Here is a 26,972-nt window from a genome sequence, read left to right on the forward strand (position 1 = left end):
AGAGAAAGGGAGGAGATAGGAGGCAAAAAAAATAGTGATAAAGATTAATGGAATGGAGAGAATAGTAGGAAGACATGAAAGGGGGATTAATGAGAGAGAGAGAGAGAGAGAGAGAGAGAGAGAGAGAGAGAGGAGTAATAAAGGAGGGTAAAGGGAAGGAAGGACACTTTAATGATGGAGGGGAGAGGAGGAGTGAGAAATAATGGTAGTAAAGATATATGGGAGGGGAAGAGGAGGGAAAATATGGGAATGGAGGAGGAAAAAAGAGGAGACAGAGGAGAGGGAAGAGGGAGAGGGGAGGGGGATAGTGAAGGGAGAAAGAGGGAGAGGAAGGAAGCTTAAAAGGAAAAACGGAAGAGAAGAGAAAAGGGAAGACGACTGGAGAGAAGAGGGAAGTTTGAAGGGAGGGCAAGAGAGACGGAGGGTGGGGAGCGTGAAGGGAGAATGAGGAAATGGGGAAGGGGAAGGAAATGCTAGGGGAAAGGAAAGAACGAGGGGAGAGAGAGAAGAAAGCGAAGGTAGAAGAAAATATAGGATATGGGGAATGGAAAGGGGAAGTGAAAGGAAACAGAACTGAGGCAGGAAGGGAGGAGGCCGGGGAGAGACGGTGGAAGGGGGAATAGTGAGAAGAGGATGTAAAATGACGTAATGACACAGATACAACTCAAACAGCGAGTCTATCTATCTGGCTATCTATCTATCAATCGGTCATCAAACTCAAATCCCATAACTCCTTGTCAGTCATGTATCACTTTCATCCCTTCAGTACAAACAATGCAAATATAATCGAGCTTAAAGTGAGTCATCGTTGTGAAAGCTTAAGAGAGATTTTCTAAGCCCATCACTCCAAGGAACCTCTGCTAAAACTGAAGAAAATCGTCTGGAAACAATACTGTCAAAATCAAACGTATCAAGTCGATGAGAGTTTCTGTGTTGACAACTGTTTTTACATTAAATTGGCCTAAAACTGCCATCTCCCTTACTTTAAACGACGAGCTGTTAAAATGGACTAAAACCAGAATATGATGCTTGTCACGAAGAAGTGCTATGGGAAGGATGCATTCCCGTAGCAATGTCTCATTCTGCCACTCAGGTATGTGAAATAAGCTACAGAAGGACAAAAATCTGGGCCAAGTTAAGGAAAAAGAACTCTAACTGATGTGCTGTAAGGTGTATTGCTGGAACCTCTTACGATTTTCGACACTCCAGTCAACCAGTCTATATATCCAGGTATATAATCCTCCAATCTTTCTATCCAGGTACATGATTATCCACAGTACGATTATCCAGGCATCTGACTGTGCAAAATGTCCTTAAGGCAATATTAACCTGTACTTTCACTCATCTCCAAAACAGAATTTCATTTCTGTTGTCGGTACTCGCTTTGGAAAAACAACTTTTAACACTGTTTTCTTGTCATTTAACAATCTCATGACAACACTTTACAGCACTATTTTGTTACTTTATGTAGCAATTATACTTGTGCAATATGTAACTCCAATTTCAACACATATGTAAAAAGCCAACCCTGTAACACTATTTAGTAACAGTATTGTGGCTATTCTGCAATACCACTAGTAACCATTTTGCAAGGCCATTTATTAGTCTCTCTCTCTCTCTCTCTCTCTCTCTATCTCCTTACCTCATCACCCCTTCCACTCTCTCTCCCTCATTTCTCCATCCCTCCCTCCCCTCCTCCCTCTCTCTGACGACACTGAGAGGAAACTTTAGACGTTCATTCCAAATTGTTTAATAAAAAATGCAAAACAGATCATGAAGCTCTTCCCCCTCCCCTCCCTCCCTGCTTTCTCTCTGATCTCTCTTTCTCTCTCCCTCCCTCTGATCTCTCTTTCTCTCCCTCTCTCTGATCTCTCTTTCTCTCTCCCTCTCTCTGATCTCTCTTTCTCTCTCCCTCTCTCTGATCTCTCCTTCTCTCTCCCTTCTCCCTGTATATCTCTCTGTCTCTTTATTCCTGTTCTCTCCCTTCGTCTTCCTCTCTCTCACTCTCTCTCTCTCTTCCTTTTATCTTCATCTGTTTCTCTCACTGGCTTTATTCTCTAATCCACCTACCGTTCATGCCTCCATCTCTCTCTCTCTCTCTCTCTCTCTCTCTCTCTCCCTCTCTTCCTTTTATCTTCATCTGTTTTCTCTCACTGGCTTCATTCTCTAATCCACCTACCGTTCATGCCTCCATCTCTCTCTCTCTCTCTCTCTCTTTCCTCCAGTTCTCATCCTTGCATCATCATACTCATCTTACGTCCATCCTTCTATTTTACATGTTTTTTTGATGCTCACTTCTGACGCACTTTTGGTCTACTTTTTTTTCTATCTCCACTACATCTTTTAGAGAGAGAGAGAGAGAGAGAGAGAGAGAGAGAGAGAGAGAGAATCTTGGGTACGGTTATTATGGAATCGATTCAACTGTTCTTAATGACTGATTTACCACAGAAGTTTGTGTGTGTGTGTGTGTGTGTGTGTGTGTGTGTGTGTGTGTGTGTGTGTGTGTGAGAGAGAGAGAGAGAGAGAGAGAGTCAGGAAGAACACTGCACTAAAGAATTAAGTAGAAAATCTAGTAACAGACTTGAAAAATAAGGTCAGGTTCCTTAAAAGTGTGTGAATTAGGGAGGAAGTAACTGTGTGGTCATGTGATGGTAATAGAGCCTGATATTTGACATTCTTTTCCACTTACTTTCCAGCAAAATATAACCAAGATGAATAATAACAGAACGAATGTAAGAGGGCACCTAAACTCACAACAATCCTACGCTCAAGTCCCTCTTTTACCTGCGAAATGGTTTGTGGGAAGGACATGAGTACGGATTATTAACACGTCTCAAGTTCTGCCTGGATAAGCAAATCTTTTTCATGACACGCAACTTTTTTTTTTATATAATCCGGTCTCAGGGCAGCGATTCGAAAGTACAGCGTATTTATAATCAGTACTCTGTCATATTAACGATTTCTTTTTGCAGGAAAAACGAGAGACGTGGGACTAAGCCACTCGTCTTGTCTTATACTTTCTGGAAAAAAAAAAAATAATAATAATTAAATAAAAATCAGCTGCTATAGGGAATTGACCATAACTGTTTTGTCAACTTCAACGTCTGAGTTCTATAAGGCTTATTTAACCCTCTGAAGGCTAGGAATTCGCAAAGATGAATAGATTCCTCTGGTGCTGGACAGCTTAAATTATACAAATGTCTTTTTATCAATGAGGGACTAGGCTGATATATCTTTATTTTTATTTTCCTAATCCACTAATTCCTAAGATTTCCCCAGCTGAACTGAATCGTCCAGTAATGACCTGAACAAAACACCTAAGTAGGCTACATCTACTGTAATGGACGAGTTACGGCAGTTCGATGATTGACGGAAGAGCAAAAGTTTTACACCAAAGATTCCATATAAACTGAAGTAATAATCTATGACGAAATGAAAATCACCAACAGACTGGTCCTTACACACACTTTACAGGCGATGGATGTGATGTAGAACTGAACGGAGTGGGACTTAGGATTTCCTCGTTATGAAGGGAATAAGGAGGGGGAGGGAAAGAGAAGAAAAAAATTTGCTGGGAGACAGCCTGAGGAAGGAAACATCGAAACGTTAAAAAAAAAAAAAAAAAAAAAAAAAAAAGAGAGAGAGAGAGAGAGAGAGAGATCAACTGCAGGAGGTCAATTAACCCCTAAAAGGCCTGAATTTACGAGAATGAAACAAGGAAAGTTAGTATTAAGATTTCTCCTCCACCCACCAAACCCTCCACCTGAAACTGACAGACTTGAGTGTGAATGAACTCCACGCACGACAGAAAAATTAACGGAAATATTGCAAGAAAGGGCAAAACAAGGGATGGAAAGTGAGGACGGGGTCAGGAAGGCGATGGAATCAATTAGAGGAACATCAAGGGAAAAAGTGTGTCTAAAAAAAACATCTGGAGAATACCTGAAGATCTGTTAATGGTGACTCCTTTTCTGGGTGGCGACAAATGAGAGCAAACGCCAGACTTACTAAGGAAAAGCATCAATTAAGAGACGCGTTTTCTGGGGTCTTGACGGATTCCAGGCCTGTTCGTCCCTGGTGTCTCTCTCGGCTAAGCAAATCCGTGTACCATTAGCCGGATCAAGGGGTTAATTTAGATAAGCTTAAGCAGGCGATGGACACACTTAGGATTTTACTTTGGTCACCGCCACACACTCTGACTCGGCAAAGGTAAATCCCGGGCTGGTAAGAGGTTAGCACTTTCTCAATTAATACTTTTCTAAACGACGGCCACGTGTACGAATATATTTTGGAATATTTTAGTTACTATATTTTAGATAACTTTGGACGATTTTTACATTTTTTTTTTTTTATTAGAGAGAAACACCTGCACAGAAGATAAAGGATTATCATAACTCTTAACAATATATATTTTTTTATGTTAAGTATCTGTATGAGGCGAATATGCTGCATTGGACCCACTCCTGCTAATTCTACTTTTGAGCACCCTTTCCTGTTTCTGTATCTTGCCACCCAATAAAGGATTTGAAAATTGAATATGATAATTAATATCACGATACCCACATGGTGATGGCTATGATGATGGTTGTGATTATGAAAATGATTATTGTCCTCATGATCTTTAGAATATACATCAATAACAAGGAAATAATTATGACTGAAGAGGGACGATAAATGAAAAATGGCAGCAACAGAACCGTTCAAGTGGAAGAAGGGTGGGAAGACACGACAAGGACTGATAATGGCTTTAATCATTTCTAATAAATGATGAAATAACAACTAAATAAAAGGAGATACCTTTATGATGAAATAAAATAATATCAGAAGTAAAAAATAATTAAATAAATAAAACAAATATCAGTTCATCATAATTCTGAAGGAAAATACTGATTGGGATATTCATGAGTTTCGATAAATTTGGAGTCAGTTTTCTTTTTACTCTAACTTGGCCATCTCTACATCTTTAATACTTATATGTGACAACAGATCATCACTAAAATACGATGCTAGTCACCATGAACTGATATGGAAAAGATGAAGAGCTGCAACACTGTCTTTTTCTGGTATGGAGCTACGTAAAATAAGGTACAAAACGACTAAAATATGGGACAAGTTAAGGTGGAGAAACCATAGTGTGGGTAAGAACGAGTAACATGATGAGTGTAGGGGTGTACATGGGTCAGTAGAAACGACTGCAGATAGGAAAAGTGAAAATCATAGGCACCTGATAAGTAACGGTGAAACATAAGTTAGGGTGCATGAATAAGTCAGTGAATATCAGTAAATATGGAATACCGGCTGAATGTGTGTGTGAATGAATGTGTGGGGAAAAAAGAGGAAAATCAGTGAGTAAAAATGGGAGTGAGTAGGAGAAAATATGAATGCCAATGAGTAAGCGTATGGAAATGATTGATAAAAAAAAATGAAGCTGGCTGGGAAAGACACAAAGAGCAGTGAAGGTAAGCATGAGTGAAAATGTGTAAACCTCAGAGAGAGAGAGAGAGAGAGAGAGAGAGAGAGAGAGAGGAGGGTAAGGTTGAAGCCATCAGCACACATCACTCAGTTAATCAAGCAATCTGTGTAACGAGTAACTTAATACAGTCCTGCCAGGGGAAGAGACGGGGAGGGAGAGAGGAGGGGTAGAGAGAAAAAGATAGGCTAGGAAGGGGAAGGAAGAGAAGGACTGGGAGGAGGAGGACGAGGAGAAGGAGGAGGAGGAAGAGGAGGAGGAGAATGATGATGATGATGATGATGATGATGATGACGATGATGATGATGAGGAGGAGAAGGATAATGTTGATACTGATAATGATTCTTGTCCTCATTATATTTTTGTTGGAATGTGGATTAGGAGAATTTCAATTACGCCTCTAATTACCTGAGGGAAGTGTAGAGCAATGACCAGCGTGTATCTTTGAATACAGAATCTATTAATTTATCCATCTAGCTATCCAACTATCTATCTGTCTATATAGCTTTTTTGTCACCTCCGAAGCGTATGGACCCTGGGCAAGGCTACTTACTCCTAACATACAATGGTAGGGTGATCAGTGTCGCTTGCCCCTGGGTGGCATTATGTGAGCAATAATCTTCAGCCTTCCCTCAGATGCAAACCCATACGAGTTCCATCCGGCTGGAGCGTTGTAACTCACGAGAATCACCTAACGTGGAGTTGCTTGTATTGTTAACACTCAATGTAGTAAACGGTTTCCTTGGTTACAAAAAATCATTTGGCCTATCACTCAGTGAAGAGCCACCTGAAAACAGCACTACATCGAGTGAGTGGATGCTAGGCGCCCCCACGTCCCCCGACTACACAGAAACATCTAGACGAAAATAAATAAAAAAATAGATAACAGTCACAGTCTCCCTCTCATTACCATCTAATTATGCCCTCCACGAAGATAAGTGAGAGCCGTTATACTAATGCTACATTTATTTATTTATTTATTTATTATTTACTTACTGTTCTCGTTTTCTATGCTTTGATTTTATACTAAGCCTCGTCAGATGTTAACAGGGCGTCTGGATTCCACAGACTTTTCCTGCCCTGCTCTAATCAACTACAAGCCACAATGACTTCCCTCTACACCCTGTTTTTTATTTCTGCCATATTACTTAGCTTAAGAGAGAACCTTAGTAATGGAAGGCAATGTTTAATCCATCCAGTTTCAACAATCTTCTGTAAAGTGAGGGAAATCGTCTGGAGACAAAAAGAATCTGATACTAAAGTAATGAAACTGAAGAGTTCACCTTTGCAAAGTCTTTTTAGTGTGGTATCACATTATTGTGCATAATTTTTGTGTAGACCAGATGAGTTCAACTCCTAGTGGTGGCTAGATCTTACTATTCACATAGTGCCGCTCAGAGGAAAAGGGACTGGTTTCCCGGCCTTTACGTGTGTAGACTGAATATCCCAAGAGAGGATGATGCATATGGATCCATCTACCCGCTCAAAAAAAAAAAAAAAAGTTACATAAATAAATAAATATAAAAATCGCCATTCCGATATAATTAGTTCTCTCAGCTCTCTCCTTCCCCTACTAATACACTCAGTGCCCATATCAGGTGGTGACAGACATTCCATTATAACCATTACGGGGCGTAGGGAGTCTAGAGGCTACGAAGTCAGCAAGTCTGGACCAAAATTACACCTTGTGGCACTCCACCTATGGTCTGATTCCCTCCCTTTAATCATCACTTTCTGTTTATTTTCCCAGTGCTGGAGAGGGACGCCTTCAAGTGGTGGCACCGATGTAACTGGGTGGCTCCACTGCCTGGTTATACAGATGTCCCTCAGTTCCCTCCCTATCCCCCAGAAGAAAGATGGTGGACTACAGGAGGAGGGGAGCTTCAGCCTGCAGCCCACTGTGTTCATATTTCAGATGAACCTGGAGCTACAACCTCAACTACTACTGTTCATTTTCTACAGGTCAGTTCTCGATCCACCCCAACACACTGCCACTGAAAGCATCAAGTTATACGTTTCTCATGAAGTCTCTTGTGGGAAACCATAGAAAGCTTTGTGGAAATAATGATTAACTCTACAGACGGGCTAAGTTTTCATGTATATTAGTAATGTTATTTGCAAAACTCACTGGGATTTGGGAAATGTGATCGACTGTTCCGGAATTCGTGGTGTGAGTCGATATTATTTATTTCTAAGAGCTTAATTATTTAGGCCTAATATCTAAATATGGTTCTAACATTCTGCATACTACTGACGTTAACTGCACGTGAGAGAGAGAGAGAGAGAGAGAGAGAGAGAGAGATTCAGTTTGTGAGAGAAAGGGTGAAGAGGAAAGTATTAGGTGCACGGGGAGGGAAGTGGACGAGATGAGGAGGGGAAATGAAGCAGAGATAAGGAAGAAGAAGCAAGGCAGAAAAAGACAAAACAGAGGTTGATGGGGATGAATGAGGTAGAGAAAAACGAGCGAGGTAGAGTAGGGGGAATGAGGTAGGGCGGGGAAAGTGAGGTAGGGAGAGAGAGAGAGAGAGAGGAGGGGGGAGAGGGGAGATGAGGAAGTGAGGTAGAGCGTGGGAGTGTTAGAGTGAGGTAGAGGAGGTTGTGAGGTAGAAGCAGTGAGGTGGTGTGTGTGTTGAGGCAGGGCTCCGCCGCCAATGACCAAACGGACGCCTCCCATTGGACCAGCGTCACCAGGGCCGACCCGCTCAACCAATGGGGTGTGGGACGGGGCGGGGCGGGGGCGTCGATGTGGCTGGTGGGCTGGGCTGGGAGGGGCTATGGGGCGGGGCGGAAAGATGCCGGGCGGTGGTCAGCAGTGTGTGGCGAGACGCAGTGGTGGCACCGGCACCGACATGACCCGCCTGAGACACCACTAGTTGCCCTGCCCTGCCCTACCCTGCCGACACAGTGATGCTGCCCAGCGTGGGCCCCGCCGGCGTTTTGGGTGGGGGGCTGAGACCCCTGGGCCACTCTGCCCTGCCTGCCCACGGCCTGCTGGGATCCCTGGCGCCTCTGCCGTTGCCCTTCTCCACGGCCGGGGCGGGTAGCGGCGGTGTGGCTGCGGCACCGTACGTGGTGGAGTCGCTGCTGAGGGAGCGGCCACTGCCCCGCCCCGTGGCCACTAAGCCGCCCCTTCTGCTGCACGACGACCCACGCCCCGGCCCCGGCACACACCCGCACCCACACCCACACCACGACCACTACTACTTCAAGGACGACCCCGCCGCACACTATCTAGGGCTGCTGGCGCGCCCCGCGGGGCCTGACCGCCTCACCCCTCCCGCCCCGCAGCCCTCCCCGCCGCGCCCCAGAGACAGTGAAGACAGCGGGACGGGGTGTGGGTGCGAGGGTGAGGCGCCCCCCAGCCCCTCTCCGGACACCCCCACCACCAAGCCTCACCTCAAGTTCTCGGTTACGGCCATCTTGGGGCACGACACCCCTAGTCCTCCAGCCCGCCCCGCCCCGCCCCAGGACCCAGGTACTGACACCCTCACCCTGTTACCATAGTGTCCTAACCCCCTGACCAATGCACCCCAATGCACAGTGTACTACAATGTTAAAATTCCTCACCTCTGTACTCCAGCGTGATACCACTCCTCATCCCCATACCCCGGTGCCCTGACCCCATCACCTACTCATCCAATGTACCCTAGTGTGATGAACTCCATGACCTGCGAGTGACCAGCCTACGCCAAATCTGTGATGTGCCCTTCCATTCTCCTGACCTGATACCACTAACCTCAGTGCAACCCCACACCCCACATCCCATCTGATCCTCTAACCTCCTAACCCCAGAGCTGCAACCCCCTCCACACCTGACCACTTCGTCCTCCTGACTCCCTAGCCTCCCCTCAAACCAATGCTATAACACCCTTATTCCTTTCATCTCTCATCTTCCTGATTTTCACCCCTCACTCTCCTGACTCGCTCATTCCCTCACCTTCCCGACCCCCTCATTATACTAACCCTCTCCTCCCCAGCGCCCCCCTCACCTCCACCGGACGCCTCACTCCCTCACCCCAGTGAAGTACCCCTAACCATTTTAAAGACGATCGAATTGGTTAACTGAGGTATGTACGTGTGTGCGCGTGTGTATGGGCCAGTGTGTGTGCGTACGCGTCACTGTGTTCTTAAGTTAGTGTGTACCCGTATAGTATGTTTGATCCTTTGACTGGCAGTATTCTTTCGACAAAAACAAAACCGTCAGGTGGTGGCCAAAATACAACTCCTGGGTGTACAAAGAAAGGGTTAGTCAAGGTAGTTATCGATGCATTACACTGTTTGGATGTCTTTCCGCTTATCAAATTCTCAAAATCTTCAACAATCTCTTTCTTTCAGTCTTCTACTTCTTCTGAACAAAATCTTCATCAGTCTTTCTTTCATTCTTCAGCTTTTTTTTTTTTTCCTTTTTACCTGACAAACATTCCAAATCTCTTTCAGCTCGGCTGACGGCCAAGTAGAGTTTGAGAATAGAGTCAATTTGAATAGTAACCAAGGTGACTCTTTCCTACTTCAGAGTTAAGACTTACCGGGTTTTATACTACCACTACATACTACTCAAGCTGTGAGGGTTGTCCAGTGCCCTCAGGTGAAAACAAACCAAATAAATAAAAATAAAGTGCACCAGACGCAGCAAAAAGGTTAAGCGTCGGCGTAGACAATCACTTCCCTACGAGAACGAGTTTCTTGTGAAGTTATACAGTCGTGTGGCGGCAGCAAGAATAAAACAGAAAACAGTCACAGAAGCGAGGAATTTAAAACTTTTTTTGTATGTAAGTGTCCCTTGAGTCTGAGTGAGTACTTCCCGGGCTAAATAAAATCGCTCATCAGTAGTCGGAATCTAGTAAAAATGACGTTCTTGGGCAGAGGGGAGTTTTGTGTGTGTGTGTGTGTGTGTGTGTGTGTGTGTGTGTGTGTGTGTGTGTGTGTGTAAATGTGCATTAGGTCCGTATAGGTTTCGGTATGTGTTCGTCTTTCGTAATAGTGAACAACAACTATGGTTCGTTCATAATTACGGTACCGGTGACGAAAACTTCGGTCCATCAATTAAAAGAGAACAAAAGAAAAAAAAAATCGAATTCCAGTACTTCCGCATCACAATCATCATCAACATCACAGTCATTATCTTCTTAACCATCAACATGTCACCATAACTATCAACATCGCCACAATAATCTCTATCATCATCAAAATCATCACCACAACCACCATCACCACAATCATGAACACAATCATCATAACTATCAACATCGCCAGAATTATCGCTATCACATCATCACAATCATCATAAGTATCAATACTGCCGCAATAATCGCTATCATCATCACAATCATCATCATCATCACACTCATCATAACTATCAACACTGTCACAATAACAACTATCATCAAAATCATCACCGGCACAACCACCACCATCATAACTATCAACATCACTACATATCAGCACAGCCACCATCACCACAATCATCATAATCATCACCCCAATCACCACAATTATCAACATCGCCACAATAACAACTACCATCAAAATCACCATCAACACAACCACTATCATTACAATCACCACCACCACCATTACAACCCCACCCCTATTTCCTCCTCCTCCCTACACACTTCCGCCAAAATCCCCAGTTCCTGTATTGCACTGGTAAAGTAAACACAGCTTAATGTTCCCTGCCCTTCGAGAAACCCTAACACCTACCCCTTAGCGATTTATCTTTCCTCTTTCTTAGCCTGTTATGCCTTCAGTCTCTTGTTTCTCAATAATATATTTTTTTCGGACATGGTTTTTCATTAATTATACATGCATAACAAAATTTTCATGCATCTTAATACTGTGCTGTGTGCTGCGAAGGGACTGGGTTGAGGGATATACGCGTGAGGGGATGTGTGATCTGGAAAGAGAGCAGCCTGATGACGCAGTGAAGAATGACATGGAGGCTATTTGTTTGTGGCCACCCCTTTCGGGATTAAGCAGTCCGGCTATAGATGGATAGATAGATGGCAACAGATCTTGTTTATATCTAATCCACGTTTGTATTAATGTTCTCGCAGCCTCTGAACGTTATTTTATTTTATTTTATTTCGTTCTAGCTCACATCCAGCGATAAATATGGATGACGTACTCGGAATTAAAGAGTTAACACGCCATATGCATAAATAAACTAGCAAAGACAAGGTGTTAGGGGGTCGCTCGAAAGTGTTAAAGAAGATTAACTCTTCAGTCATTTATGGAACATCTTTAATTTTTATGTGTGGTTAGCCTGCGTCCCACATTACAAATCATAGCTAGGAAATATATAAAATTCAGACAGGCTCTATCTTCAGAAATTTCCGTCAGATACTGGAGGCTTATCTATAATTTCGCACTGTCGGTTTAAACCCTTGGATTCGACGCCGTCTTTCTTAAGTTTGTTTGTTTATTTATCTATTTATTTATTGATTGATTGATTGATTTTTTACTTGAAAAAGCACCTCCCGTACTCAAGCGATTAATGAATGCCTTATCTCATTTCTTCGGTTCGAACAGTCTCTTATAATGAACTCATGTCTCTGAAAGGCGCAAGAAAATATAAGGAAAAAACTTTACCTGAGCAAAAAGGGATATAGTTAATGACAGCCTCCGAAAGTAGCAAGAAAAATATGAAAATCCGTCATCGGAGTGACGGGGTAGCAATTAGTAAACTCCTCTGAATGGTAGGAAAGGAATATTTAAAAAAAAAAATAGTAATAATCGGAGTGAAAGATAACTATACGAAGCTAAGTGTTGATACAATACCGTCTTTAACTTGGTCCACATTTTCGTCCTTTCGCAGCATCTTTCACTGTGGCTCTACACCCTTTCCAGAGCACTTCTTCATGACTAGCAACATATTCTACTGTTAACCTCTTACTAGGATTCAGTATTGAAGATGGAGGGACGGCAATTTTAGGCCAGGTTTTTGAGTAAAAAGAGTACAGCAAAGGTCTCAACTCCGCGACACTGCACAGACCACCACGGGATACCTCTCTCTCTCCCCCTTTGTACCGACCGCCACACGCCACACATTTTTCAACGCTGTGACTGACCTAAATCATCTGGTGTCAGTTATCATCATCATCATTATGCCAACCCCGACTTCTTGTTAATTACTGGGAGTGTAATATTATCATCAACTTCATCATCCCAATCCTTATTTCTTGATAATAAATGAGACAGTAATATCATCATCATCAATCCCGACCTTATTTCTTGCCAATAAATTAGGCAGTTATATCATCATCATCATCAACATCCCAACACTTATTTCTTGCTAATAAAGGAGACAGTAAAACGACCACCATCATCATCATCATCATCATCATTATCATCATCATCATCATCACCATCATCCTCATCCCAACTCCTATTTCTTGCTAGTAAATGAGGCCGCAAGATCGAGAAACAAGAACCGGAAGCCACAAAAGGAGATGGTAGTTACGCTCCGTCATAACTTTTTTGTTTCGGTAGTCTAATGATGATGACAGGTAACGGCTATTTAATCTCGACCAAGACATGAATCAGACAAGCTCCATGCGTATCGTTTTCACCTCATCAAGATTTCTAAGATGGATTAACCCTTCACTTCGAAAAATCATATTTATTCTATTCTCGCTAACGCCAGACGATTTTATTCAGAAGAAAAAAATCATCGGTGTCACTGCAATGGTAGAAATGAGGTACTTTGTTATGGATACCACCCGACGATTTTACCCCGCACAGCGAAACCCCACACTGGCGAAGGACTGAACCCTACTCTTACCAATCGTGTGTTTGCGGTCCTGTTGCATATATTTTCAGGATTTTTTTTTTTTTTAAGCTACGTATATTGTCCTTTTTACTTTCATTTTTTTCAGGATTTTTTTTTTTTTTAAGCTACGTATATTGTCCTTTTTACTTTCATTTTTTTCAATCTTGGGCCACTGATGCTGACGCAGAAGGCATGTCGACGTGTCTGAAAATAAATGAGTTCATTAGGGGCCCTGGTGATTCTGTTCCTCAGCAACATTGTGAACTTACATGCCTGTGGTTTGGATAAAATCGTTTCGTTCTGACATGACTAAGGACCAGATCGCAGCGCAGGGGCCCCTCTCCGTACAATACATATAATTTAAGTATGCTGGTACAAATTAATCACTAGTTCAAAGTTGTATTTCCATTCCATTCGCCTGTATTGCGGAACTCTGAATTCTCGCACTGGGGAATAAGGCGGAATATCCACATCATACAATATTCTTGTAATTTAAAAAATATTTAGTTCAGCATGGAATTACAATAATCAGGCTGTTTCGGGTTATTATGTATCTGTATTTATTTATTCATACTACTGTAAGGCATGTCTATATCTGCAACAATATTATATATATATATATATATATATATATATATATATATATATATATCGAATAATTCTCGAAATAATAAAATACAAATTAATAAATCCAACTCAAAACACGTTTCTGCCCCAAACAATAAACCAGCGCCATCCCCATCGACATCCCTACCGGAATTCCAATCACCACCGCAACACAGCCAATACAATCCCCCTAAAAAAAAAAAATAAATAAAAGGGCGAATAAACTGAGACAGGAGGGTGTACGTGTAAATAGATGCACCCTCTGACACCCTCTCACTGGCACCCTTACTGTGGCACCCTCTCTGTAGCACCCTTATCAGCACCCTTTCTCTGGCACCCTCTCTCTCTCCGTGGCACCTTCACTGAAACCCTCCGTAGTGCAGCACCCTTATTGGCATCCTTTTTCTTTCATCCTCTCTTTGGCACCCATACTGTGACACGCTCTCAGTACCCTGTCTTTGGTACTTACTGACACCCTCTCTCTGGCACCGTCTCTGGCACCCTCTCCCTCTGGCACCCTCTCCCTCTGGCACCCTTATCGGCAACCTCTTTCTGGCAGCCTTACTCTGACACACTTTTCCTCACCGCAACAGCACAACACACACGCCCCGGTACCCACACCAGCATGCACTCCAGCCGACAGAGCGCTGGGCTAGGGGAGGGGAAAGGGGAATGGGAGGGAGAAAAAGGGAAAAGGAAATGGAAGATGGGATGGGGAAAGGGGGAAAAGGAAATGGAGGGAGGGTTGGGGAAATGGGGAAAAAGGATGCGGAACCGGAGGGGAAATTTGCTAGGGAAAGGGAATCTGTAGCTGTGTAGGCGAAGAGATGACGTGCAGGGGTAAGGGGAATCTGGAAGGGGAAGGGGGAAATGCGCAATTAGGCAAATGGAAGACAACACACACAAGGAAGGATAAAAAAAAAGTATACACGACAGATGTAGGAAAATGATACGCGGCGAGGTATTTAATTGTCAATAGAAGTGTTTTACCCTTACTTCATAGCCTTTTCCTTTAGCATTATATTCCAGCTAATGTCAGACGATTATAATTAACCTTTTCAATCCAATGACGTATTTCTGTGTGAATTCTTGGTACCTCCGACGATTTTACTCAGCTCAGGAAAGTTTACAAGCGGAAGAAGTTCGATAAAAGCCTTCATTAGCCACTTTACACTTACATGTTCCCTACAGCTACATAAATTAACCTCGTCGAGCAAGAATTCAACAGTACGTCATCGGACTGAAGGGGTTGGTTAACAGCGTAAGTATAGAGTGTCAAGTGTAGGGGAGGAAGTGAGGACGACTTTAGGGGTTAACGAAAATAAAGTCCGATGCGCAGTAAAAAAGAAAAAAAGAAAACAAAGAAGAAAGAGCGAAAACAATGGGGCGAGAAACTGAAGCTGCGTAGGGTAAAAACCAAACCGTGTAGGGAAAAATAAAAGAGAGAGTGGGGAAAAAAGAAGGATCGATGTAGGGGGAAAGGTATTCGAGCAGAAAAAGAAAAAAAAAAACGTGTAAGGGAAAGAAGTAAAAGGAAAGCGGATGCGTAGAGGAAAAAGAAAAAAAGATATATGTACAAGAGAAAATCAGATCCGCAAGAAAAAAAAAAAAGTATTATCATCATCATCATCAACATCGTCATCATCATCATCATCATCAAAACTCTACTCCAATTACTAATAAAACAAAAGCCGTCGAATAAAAAGGAACAGACAGGAGGAGAGCAATATAGGTAAAAACAAACAGGAGAACTTGAGGTGGTGTAGGGGAAACGGGGGGCAGTGAAGGGACGTATGGGGAGGGAGGGAGGGAGGGAGGGAGGACGGGGGGGAAGATAATGTAAACAGTGAAATCTTGCTAATATAATCGCCCTTCACCGATTATTTTATTACTTTTTTATACCCTTCACGAATTACTTGATTATTTCCTTTCACTCTTTATTGATTACTTGATTATTTCTTTATATTCTTCATTGATTACCTTATTTTTTGGTATACTCTGCACCGATTATTTGGTTATTTCCTTATCCTCGTCACCGATTACTTTGATTACTTTTGCTCCTCACCGATTACCTGATTATTACTCTCTCTTTTTCACCGATTACTTTATTATTTTCTTTATCCGTCGGGGGAGTTACAACAATTAACCTAACCAATGCAATGACGTTTACTAATTTTCTTCTTTTCACATCTAAGCGATTTTATTCAGCACAGGAAAACCCTCATTTGTTGAACAGGTTCGAATTTCAAATAGGAACCTCAAATTTCTCCTTTAAAAAAAAAAAAAAAAAAAAAAGTAATAGAACGAAAAGACACCGAAAGTCCGTAGAAATTTTGCCACTGACTATTTCACCCATAAATATTCGAATTAAGTAGTTTAAAAAGATACAATTTATTAATGTTTTCCGTCAACGAATTACGTAGAGGTCTCGTTTTTATGCGTCTGTCTGTCTGTATGATGAGATGATTAGGATGAAAATTTGTTGTGATGTTCGTACTGAGCCAAGGACGGGGTGATGAAATTTTGGGGAGGGCAGGTAGGGAAGGGCAAGGACACCGAGTCAGCTTTAACCCAACCCTGGCTCAGCGCTGTGTGGCGGGGGTCAGCGCTGGACTGGCCGCTTTCCTAACTGTTATTGCCGGGCTAGACTCTCACCTTCAATGCCGCCTCGTCTCTTCTTGTTTCTTCTTATCACCCGAGAGATGATTTTACGCAGCTCAATGATAACCTGTTGTGCTGAAGGGGCTAATGAAAATTAAAAAAAAAAAAAAATCTTCCAGTCTGTAAAGCCTCCTTGAACGCAATAAAACGGTGTGACGGAAGCAAGAGGAAAGTAACACAAAGTAGAAAATATTTTCAGGGTTTGTGTGTGTGTGTGTGTGTGTGTGTGTGTGTGTGTGTGTGTGTGTGTGTGTGTATCAATCTACCAACAGACGGTTTTCCTAATCTTAGGCGGGTTGTCTAGTAGTTAAGTGGTCAACGAAGGCTGTCCCTAACCCCTCCAGTTCGAAGTCTCTCCTGAGCTGAATCAAATCGTCTGGAGATGGCAAGATTTATAGAGAAACCACGTCCTCGGGCTGAAGGATTAAACACACACTCCACCAACCCCACCTACACGACAACGCCATCTTACTTTTACTACTGCTACGTCCAGGCGATTGTATTCAGCACAGGACCCTTATTCTCGTCCCTAACACCCATTCTTAAGCGATTTATTTTGCTTATTACACCTTACTGTCCTCTTGTTATGTAAATCCTTCTAATATCGCATCACCTGACATACACAGCGTACAAAAGGATATTAGCCAGCCATATCCAAAAATAAATCGCTAAGGAGGGGGTGTTAGGGAGCTTCCTCAACCGGAGGGAATACGAGCCCCGGACAGAACGATGGAAGACTTAGTGTATAAAGGCGAGCCTCTTAAATCCGGTCGTGCTTAACTGGTAAATTTTTGCCGGTCTATTATTATATTTAGTTTGGGGGAGACGCTTTAAAGTGGAAGGGTTAATGAAGGCTATATCTATCCTCCCCACCTCGAGAGTCTATCTGAGGTGAAAAAAATCAGACAGGAAATAGACAGAAGATAAACACGTCATCGGACTGAAGGGGTGAAGAGCAACCGAACAGACTTGTAGAATTTAAAAACCGAGAACACTTTTTTTTTTTTAATTGTATCCTGCTACCTAAATACGATTTTACTCAGCTCCATGGAAATTTCTTGAAGTCAAAGGGTTCAGGACGGAAACATCTAACCCCCCCCCCTTCCCAGTTCGAAAAATCCCTCCTGTTGGCGGAATAAAATCGTCTAAATGATGGTCTGATTAGAAGGAAATACACGTCATTGGTTAGAAGGGGCTGATTCGCTCGGCCTGATAGCGACATTTCTTAACTAATTCCTTATCTCCAGACGGTTTTATTCAGCTTAAAGGAGACGTTAGGAACTTGGGAGAGGGGTAGGATACAGCCTTCATTAAACCCGTCACTAATAACACTTCCTAATGTGAAAAAAAAAAATCGTCTGATAATCACTTTGGTAAAATGGAAAATCTCATTAAAGTAAAATTAACAGCACTGCTACCTCTCTCTCTCTCTCTCTCTCTCTCTCTCTCTCTCTCTCTCTCTCTCTCTCGACTACCTCAGACGATTTTGTACTCAACCCTTTGTTTGTGGTGTCGCGTAGGCAAATCAAAATCGTCTGAAGATTACACGAATGAAACTCGAATATTAACCGTCCTAAGAAAGGCAAGGATTTTACTCTACATCCCTCTCTATAAAAGCTGAGGAAAATCGTCTGGCGGTAATTGAGATAGGTACGAATGCCATACTTATACTGACACTGTTTCCATATCCTTCACTACAAAAGGTCTTCCCAATGTAGAGAAAGAAAACCGTCTGTTGGCAGAGAAAGCGGAATATAAAAATCGCGATAGTAGACATGAGGCCGATAGGAGACCAGTAAAGTGCGCTGTGTATGCTCGTGACGAGCGAGCAGGCGGTTGTATATACGCCTATCATCATAATTTCATTTTGGTGTAAACTTTTAACATATCGGGCGAGGTAGCTGAACAATAACAGAAGAATAATTGAGCAAAAATATTTACTTTCTCTCTCTCTCTCACACACACACACACACACACACACACACACACACACACACACACACACACACACGTGCGCGCGCTCAATCAACATGTGAAAGTGAAAAACAACTCATACCTCGCATGGGTCACTTTCTTAGTGCTTTAAATCGAATTCATAGTTAAGCATGTCAATTGAAGCCCTCGGTACATTCCTTTGGAAAGCTGGGATTCCAAGGGGTTTCTTTTGTTTCATGAGTAAATATACAGCAAAAAACAAAGTTTACTGAATGTATCTACTACCTGCTAAAAAAAATCTTTTCTTTATCTCACATAGTATAAAAGTTACTAGCCTCTAAAAACCATCGCGGTCGGGCCATGTCGTGTCGGGCCGCTCATTTCTCAGCTGAACATAGATTAAATATATATCACTTAGCTCGCTGCAGCTCGCTCACTCGTAATAAGAGGTTGATAGATGATAAAAGGTTGATAGTAGATGTAGTAGATAAGGGGTTGATAGTAGATAAAAGGCTGATAGCAAATAAAAGGTTGATAATATGATAAGAGATTGATAATATGATAAGAGGTTGATAGTATAATAAGAGGTTGATTGAAGATAAGAGGTTCATAGCAGATAAGATTCACAGAAGATAAGAGTTTGATAACAGATAAGGAGTTGATAGCAGAGAAGAGGCTTATAGTTGATAAGAGGTTGATGGTAGATAAGATGTTGATGGTAAATAAGGGGCTGATCGGAGAAAAGAGGTTGATAGTAAATAAGATGGTAGTAGGTAAAAGGTTTATGGTAGGTAAGAGGCTGATAGTAGATAAGAAGTTGATGGTTGACAAGAGGTTGAGAGTACATAAGAGGTCGACAGTAGATAAGAGGTTGACAGTAGATAAGAGGTTGACGGTAGATACGATACTAGCAGATAATAGATTTATAGTAGATAAGAGGACGATAGTAGACAAGAGGTCTTGGCTGATACATTTTTTAAGTACTTCTTTCTTTCACATTTTATTCTCGATCGCCATATAATTTTCTTTTACCAATGGAAGACTTTTAATAGGTTAGAATAAGCCTCAATTAACACCCTTCAATCCTGCCTTGCCTTTTGTAACTTGATTCCCTCTATTGATAGGAAAAATAAAACCGATAGATAGATACAGACAGATAGACGGACAGACTAACACAATGATACAAACAGACAGAGACGAAAGAAGACATACTGACAGATCCAGACAAAAAATGACAGACATATAGACTGACAGACATAAGGACAGACGGAGACAGAAAACAGACAGACAGACAGAGCCGAAGGAAGACATATACAGACACAGACAAAAGATGGCACGAGACAGATAGGGACGCAAAATGACTGACAAGCATACAGACGCACAGACATAATTATAAAGAGACGTACAGACAGAGACATTTACTCGGACTGGTGCAGAGCAAAAAATAATTAGACACAGATAGACGGAAAGGCAAAAAGACATACAGAGTCGAAAAAAGGCACATCCATCCATACACACACAGAAGACAGAGACAGACAGCTTCAGTCGAACACTTAAGACAGAAAGACAGACAGACAGTAACTTCACCGATGTCTGTTATTTCAGGGTTTATTAGTGATGGAAATAATAATTAGGGCAATATAATTAACTACAGCTCTATAATAATAACTACAAATAGTAACTTGAAAAATGGGTTGAATTTTAATATTAAAATGGCACAGACAAAAATTGTTGAAATGACAATGAAAAAATCGATAAAAAACAATACATATCTACAAATGTAAGGGTTATAAATAAGATTATTCCCCCCCCCTCTCTCTCTCTCTCTCTCTCCCATCCCCGTCACCCTTCCGCTTTTCTCCTTCCTCACTTCCTCCTCCCCTCTTCTCGCTCCCCCCCCCTTCAATGACCGCGTGGAGAGAGAGAGGGATGGAGGGAAGGAGGGAGGAGTGCCGTATGTAATATTTATGTAGATGAATGTAATAATGTGCTTTGGTTACTGTATTAGTAGAGGCAGGCTGGGAATATTAGGATTCTGTGATATATCGGGAGTAATAATAATAATAATAATAATAAATAACAATAATGATGATAATAATAATAATAATAATAATAATAATAATAATAATAATAATAATAATAACAATAATAATAAAACACTCACCAGTCTTCCTAAACAACAGCCTTATCCCCTTACACACAATTATATTTTCTACCCCTATATTCACCACCTCTAAACAACCTCCTTCAGACTGGGAGACATTTAATTGAATTCGATGGATTTATAAAGTCTTGATTAATTCTTACGGCATGGTGACGCCATCTTAGTCCAGTCTTGCAATCTCCACACGATTTTATTAAGATTCAGTGAGACTTTTTGGACTGCTGGACCCTTTCGCTTCTCAGGGACTTTCCTTAGGTGGATGAATCGTCCGGAGTCAGCGGGGATAAAAGAGTAAACAACTGTGCCGAGCGAGCGAGTACAGCCTGTTAAGCTAGATTTCTTACTTTTTCCTTTTCGGGCTTGGCATCTTTGAGTTTTTATCGAGTTTATGGGAGACAGATCACAGTGAAGGGGAGAATATTCTTTTCCTCTCCGAGAATGAGAGGTTCTTCCTATTCCTATCCTGTAGTAGCCAGAGTAAAAAAATAAATAAATAAATAAATAAATAAATAAAAGGACAGAAAAAAGGCAGTGTAGAGAAGACGATATGAGATACTGTCCTTATCTACCCTAAACGCAAGAGGTCTTTTCTATCTTAGTCAAATATAATCCTACAGTACCGTATCTACATTAATACGATTTGCTTACATTATTTATTTACCTCCTGTACTACATGGGTTAAGCACCATGATTTTTGCGACTGCCAGCAAATCACGGCCTCTTCTCTGTATCGTGGGCCTGATCAAGACATCGTGCAGATGCGGAAATGCGTAAAGGGTATTATTTCCGACGACGCTAGACCATTTTATTTTGCTGAGTGAAAATGTAGTTCCTTTTGGGAAATGTAGTTCTCTTGTGGGACGGCTGAACGGTATTATTATTATTATTATCATTATTATTACAGTCTTATTAACTCCAGGCGATTTTATTCGGCTTATAGAAATCAGTCGTTGGTTATCTTGTTACTACCCAGCGTTTTACTCAGCGTATAGCCGCCTGAAGCAAAAAGACGGGACATGCAAAGTGACAAAAAAGGATATGAGAACTGGGAAGAGAGGAAACCAGACACAGAATGATAAAGGTAAAGAAGTACGTGACACAACAGTACATCGAGTGAGTGGATGATGGTCACCACTGAAGAGGTTAAGCACAATATCTATTAATCCCTCAGCAAGATAACTGATTTCATTCTACTCCCACCAGACAATTCTTTGAATCAGTTTAGGGGAGATCACGCTTTACGAAAGGGTTAAGAGTAAAAATCATCACCACCACCACCACCACCACCACCAACACCATCATCATCGTCCCACTTTGTTTCCACCCAAATGGGGTGAGACAGCATCTACAGAGAAAAAGGGAAGAAAAAGCGTGACAGACGGGGGAAAAAAAAAAAATCTCTTCTATGTGGATGTATGGATGTAGAAATGAATATTGCTGGTAAATTTACAAGTAATGAAGTGCCGTTACTTGCCTCCGATGATGATGGTGATGGTGATGATGATGATGATAAAAATAATAATAATAATAATAATAATAATAATAAAATAATAATAATAATAATAAAATAATAATAATAATAATAATAATGATAAGAAGAAGAAGAAGAAGAAGAAAATATTACCAATCCCCTTCACCATAATCACCGATCACCATAATCAACACAAACACCCATCAATACCCATCGGATTATCATAGTCAATCACCATAATTATAAAAATCTACCGCTGAAAATAATCTTCATGTCACACACACACACACACACACACACACACACACACACACACACACACACACTTTTATCCATGTATGTTTATCAATGTGGAAATAATTGACACTGACCTATCATGGTTGAAATATTAATACGCCAGTCACCAAGTGCTTGACAACTATATTTTTAATACTCTTTCGATTATTATTTTTAAATGCATAAGACTTTCCTCTGTTCTCTGTATCAGTTTGTATGAGGGAGAGTGACAGCCAAAAATTTTCTGTTCCACATGCTGACAAAGTACGAAACAGGAAGGGATGTATATAGGGTGATCCATATATAACGCTCCTCTTCCACTGCCGGGTGATTTCTCGTGTGTTGCGGGTACGGCTCAGTCAGCGTTATCAATGTCTATCCTCCATCGTTTATTCAGCGTTATCAGTGTCTATCCTGCATGATGTATTCAGCGTTATTAATGTCTATCATCATTTATTCATTTCCTACTCCCACTGACATACCCACGCCCATACCAGCAGACTGATGTTCAAATGGAGCGTTAATTACGGATCACCCTGCAGGTCATCGGTTGGAACGGAATCAACATTTGCATCGTATTCTAAGTGGTTTTGGAGACTTCGCAACACATATTCTTAAGCAATTTATTCTCCATCTTACGCGTCAATCTTCTCTCGTAAGTTATTAATGGAAACTATGTAGTTCTTAAAGGAGTATAAAAATCAGTCAACAGAATGCTAAGACGTAATACGCAAAATAAATCGCTAAAGTAAACGTGTTAGGAACTCCCCTCTGCCACCAATGAATACGGCCTTCAATGTTCCCCGCGGCTGGATTCGAACCCCGCCTCTGGCCATCCGATCGGGGTGTTAACGCTATAACCACTGAGAGAGAGAGAGAGAGAGAGAGAGAGAGAGAGAATGCAGTAAGGGGGGTGAGCTAAGTGCTAATGAGAGGCGCAAATGTGCTAATGTGAGCAGACTTCAGGACAGGGATACTGGCAATGGTGTCTCGCTCTCTCTCTCTCTCTCTCTCTCTCTCTCTCTCTCAAATATAACCCACCTAAAAATTATGAAAGAAATTTTAAATTCGTGGCAAATTACTAGGGTAAATTTTCATCATGATAGTTAATGAAAATATGATAAATCTTTGCTGTGGTAATTACTTTGATAGTAACGACAACAATAATTAATCATAATCATAATAAAAATAAAAACAATATAATAATAGTAATAATAATAATAATAATAATAATCAGTAATAATAATAATAATAATAATAATAATAACTAATAATAATAATAATAATAATAGTAATGATAATAATAATAATAATAAGCCCTTAGAAAAGATTTATCACCACCATATGGTAAAGAATATACAGATATGCACTAATAGGTATGGCAATTTCATTCACGGGGGCATAAACTTGGACTCGTAACATATCTTTCTTTAGGATGTGAAGATGACCCAGCGTGTAGTTTCCAAGATACAGCTATTTACAGATTTGTTTCCTTATATGGAAATAGCTCGTAAAATACAATGTGTCATTTTCGTATTTAAGGACATAAACTAGGACTCATACTGTCTTTCTGTCAAGTATGAAGTGAATCCAGCAAGAAGCTTCCAAAATATAAAAGAATATAGATTTTTCCTTATATGGTCAAAGTTCGTAAAGTACTGACAATATGGCAAATTTACATATACGGGCATCAACTACGACACATACTATACCTTTGCGATATGAAGCCAGTCCGCCCGGTAGTTTCCGAGATACAGGCCCGGACGGAAAGACGGACAGACAGACGGACAGGGGCGATTCCTATATCCCCACCACATGGAATAATGGTGGGGATAATAATAATATCAGGAGAAAATATTCAGAAGGTATAACTATCATCTTCATTACCGTAAATATATAATCATCATCATCATCACCATCCTCCCTCTCCTCTCGATCTAAACATCAAGGTACACCATTGAAGCATCCATGTATACCTTCTCCCCTCCCCCTCTCTCCCCCCGCTCCCCTCTCCCCTCCATCCTGTTTCGTCAAAGCATCTGCTGGCCCCATTCCGCTATCTCTTCTTCCTCCCTCCTGTACGCCATCTTATAAATACTTCATTCCTTCTCTTCTTCCTTCCTTCCCTCATACATTCATCCATTTATTCATTTTTCTTTAATTCTTTCCTTCCTTCCTCAGTATCACTATTTACCTTTCTCGATACTCCAGTATATTAGCTCTCCCCAGACAAACCCTAACCTAACTCAATCTAACCCAACCTAACTCAAATTAACCAAGCCCATCTTAACTTAACCTCTTCTTTCTCACACCCTCCTCGACTTCGCAAATTTACCACAATAGCAATCATCCCGTTCACAAATTCTCTCCTCTTCTTGTACACTGCCAGATTTTCGTTCTTTCACCTCACCTTGGCTCAAATTTTCATCTTTTTTCATCTATTTCACGTAGCTCAGGGGCAAAATTACGGCTCTTCGTTTCCTATAGCACTTTTTTATGACTAGCACCATATTCAATTGGTAATCTATTGTTGCAGCTCTCCATTCAAGACGGCAATTTTTTGACCAAGTTATAGTACTGCTACCCCCTCCCCTCCCTTTCTCTTCCTTCCTCCCACCCCCCACCGAATACGGCACTTACTAGCACTCCCCCCCCCTCCCCCTCTAACTACGCCATCTTATTAACACTTCCCTCCTCCCTTCCTACTTCCAACACTGGCCCTACCTCCCTCTCCCCCTCCCCTCTGTGTACACCACTTCACTGCCTCCCCCCCTCCCCCCTTCTTCCCTCTTAACTATCCGAATACGCCACCCTTAACCCCACCTTCCTTGTCTGGATATGCCATCTAATCACCCCCCCTCCTACCCCCTCTTCTCTCTTTCATCTCCGAATATATCACCCTTCAGGTCCCCCTCCCCCCCTCGTCTGTATACACCACTATACAGTATTTCCTCCCCCTCTTCTCTCTTCCATCTTTACGCCACTCTCCCATCCCCCATCCCTCACCCTCTGATCTCCCCTCCCCCCCCCGCCGGCCAGTTGATGCGGAGACAGCTGCCCCCTGGCGTATATTGCGTAACATTAACACACGGCCGCTGTGACGCAATATTGACCTACGCAGCATCCCACGCACACTGCTGGAAATTGGGTTACGCCGTATTAAGGAGCGAAGGGAATGACTTGGTTACGCATCACACTGCATTACGCATGTGTTTAATTATGCAACACGTTTCTTAGTATACGCTTATTTATGGTTCCGAGTCGTGTGTGTGTGTGTGTGTGTGTGTGTGTGTGTGTGTGTATATGTGTGTGTGTGTGTGTGTGTATATGTGTGTGTGTGTGTGTGTGTGTGTGTGTGTGTGTGTGTGTGTGTGTGTGTGTGTGTGTGTGTGTGTGTGTGTGTGTGTGTGTGTGTGTGTGTGTGTGTGTGTGTGTGTGTGTGTGTGTGTGTGTGTGTGTGTGTGTGTGTGTGTGTGTGTGTGTGTGTGTGTGAGAGAGAGAGAGAGAGAGAGAGAGAGAGAGAGAGAGAGAGAATTTAACCTTATCTTGGTCGGGTCTTCTCTAGCGCTTTCGCCTTATCACAGACGATTTCCTTCAGCTGTGAGTGGGTCATAGGAGCCTGAGTGTTCATACCGGTGCCACCAACCCTCTCGTGGTCGGGGCAACTCCAGTAATATATTCCTGAGGCGAATTTATTCCAATAAGAGGGAGTCACAGGAGGCCTAGTGTACCAAAGGACCCTTTTTTGTCGTCTGAACAACAAATATTCAGTTCCATCTCACGCCGGACGATTCATTACGCTAAAAGTGGGTTATAGGAGCTTCTTAATATACGCATCTTTTGAGCACCTCTTGTTTTACGCTTTTTCTTTTTTTCTGTGGCTCTAACCTTACTCTTATTCTTCTCAGGCTTCTTAACTCCTGCAGCCCAAGGTCGTCATCTTTATTACCTTCCTGCTACCTTCAGACGATTTTCCTCAGCGTAAAAGACATTTCGTATTAAAGGGACTCGATACAGCGTTCATTAACCTCTTTTCTATATGGCAACTTTCTTTAACATGGATATATAAAATCATCTGGTTGTAGCAAAAATAGATTAAAAAGTACTTCACAGGAGGGAAAGAGTTAACTTGCGGTTCGTTATTACGCCTTCCCTATTCTCGTACGTTTAGGAAGCTCCCTAATACCTTTTCCTAATCAATTTATTTTGCCTGTTACACCTGTCCTCTTCTGTTGCATAAATCCTTCTGATGACACCATATTCTGCATAAACAATGTACAAATGGATATCAACCACCCATATCCGAAAGTAAATCGCTGAAGAAAATGTGTTATGGAGTTTCCTTACCCGACGAGAATATGGACTTTAATCAGGGCTTCATTTATGTTTCCTAACTGAACATTTTAAATACCTATTCTTAATCCGGACTTCCAAATTAACGCTTTTAAGTCCGACAATAAAGAATTAAAGCGTCATCGTAGGCTACCGAAGGGGTGAAAGTTTCGACTGTTCTGAATGAAATGGTCTGAGAGTGGCCAGAGCAGTACTTCAAGAGCTATAAAAATACTCTACTCTGTTCACTTTAACTTGGTCTAAAACTGTCATTTCTTTTTTGAGTGCT

General features: G+C 41.8%; 1 protein-coding gene across 1 annotated transcript in view; it reads left to right on the forward strand.

Annotated features, from left to right (window-relative positions):
- Positions 1 to 8,377: 8,377 nt before the first annotated feature.
- Dbx (homeobox protein Dbx) overlaps positions 8,378 to 26,972 on the forward strand; it is a 34,790-nt gene continuing 16,195 nt past the window's right edge. The window contains 1 exon segment of the mRNA XM_080268078.1: positions 8,378 to 8,945. Coding sequence (XP_080124204.1) covers positions 8,378 to 8,945 — 568 coding nt within the window.

This window comes from Coenobita brevimanus, chromosome 26, assembly GCF_032717465.1.
Source record: "Coenobita brevimanus isolate Jiangsu-jjx chromosome 26, ASM3271746v2, whole genome shotgun sequence".
Classification (NCBI taxonomy): domain Eukaryota; kingdom Metazoa; phylum Arthropoda; class Malacostraca; order Decapoda; family Coenobitidae; genus Coenobita; species Coenobita brevimanus.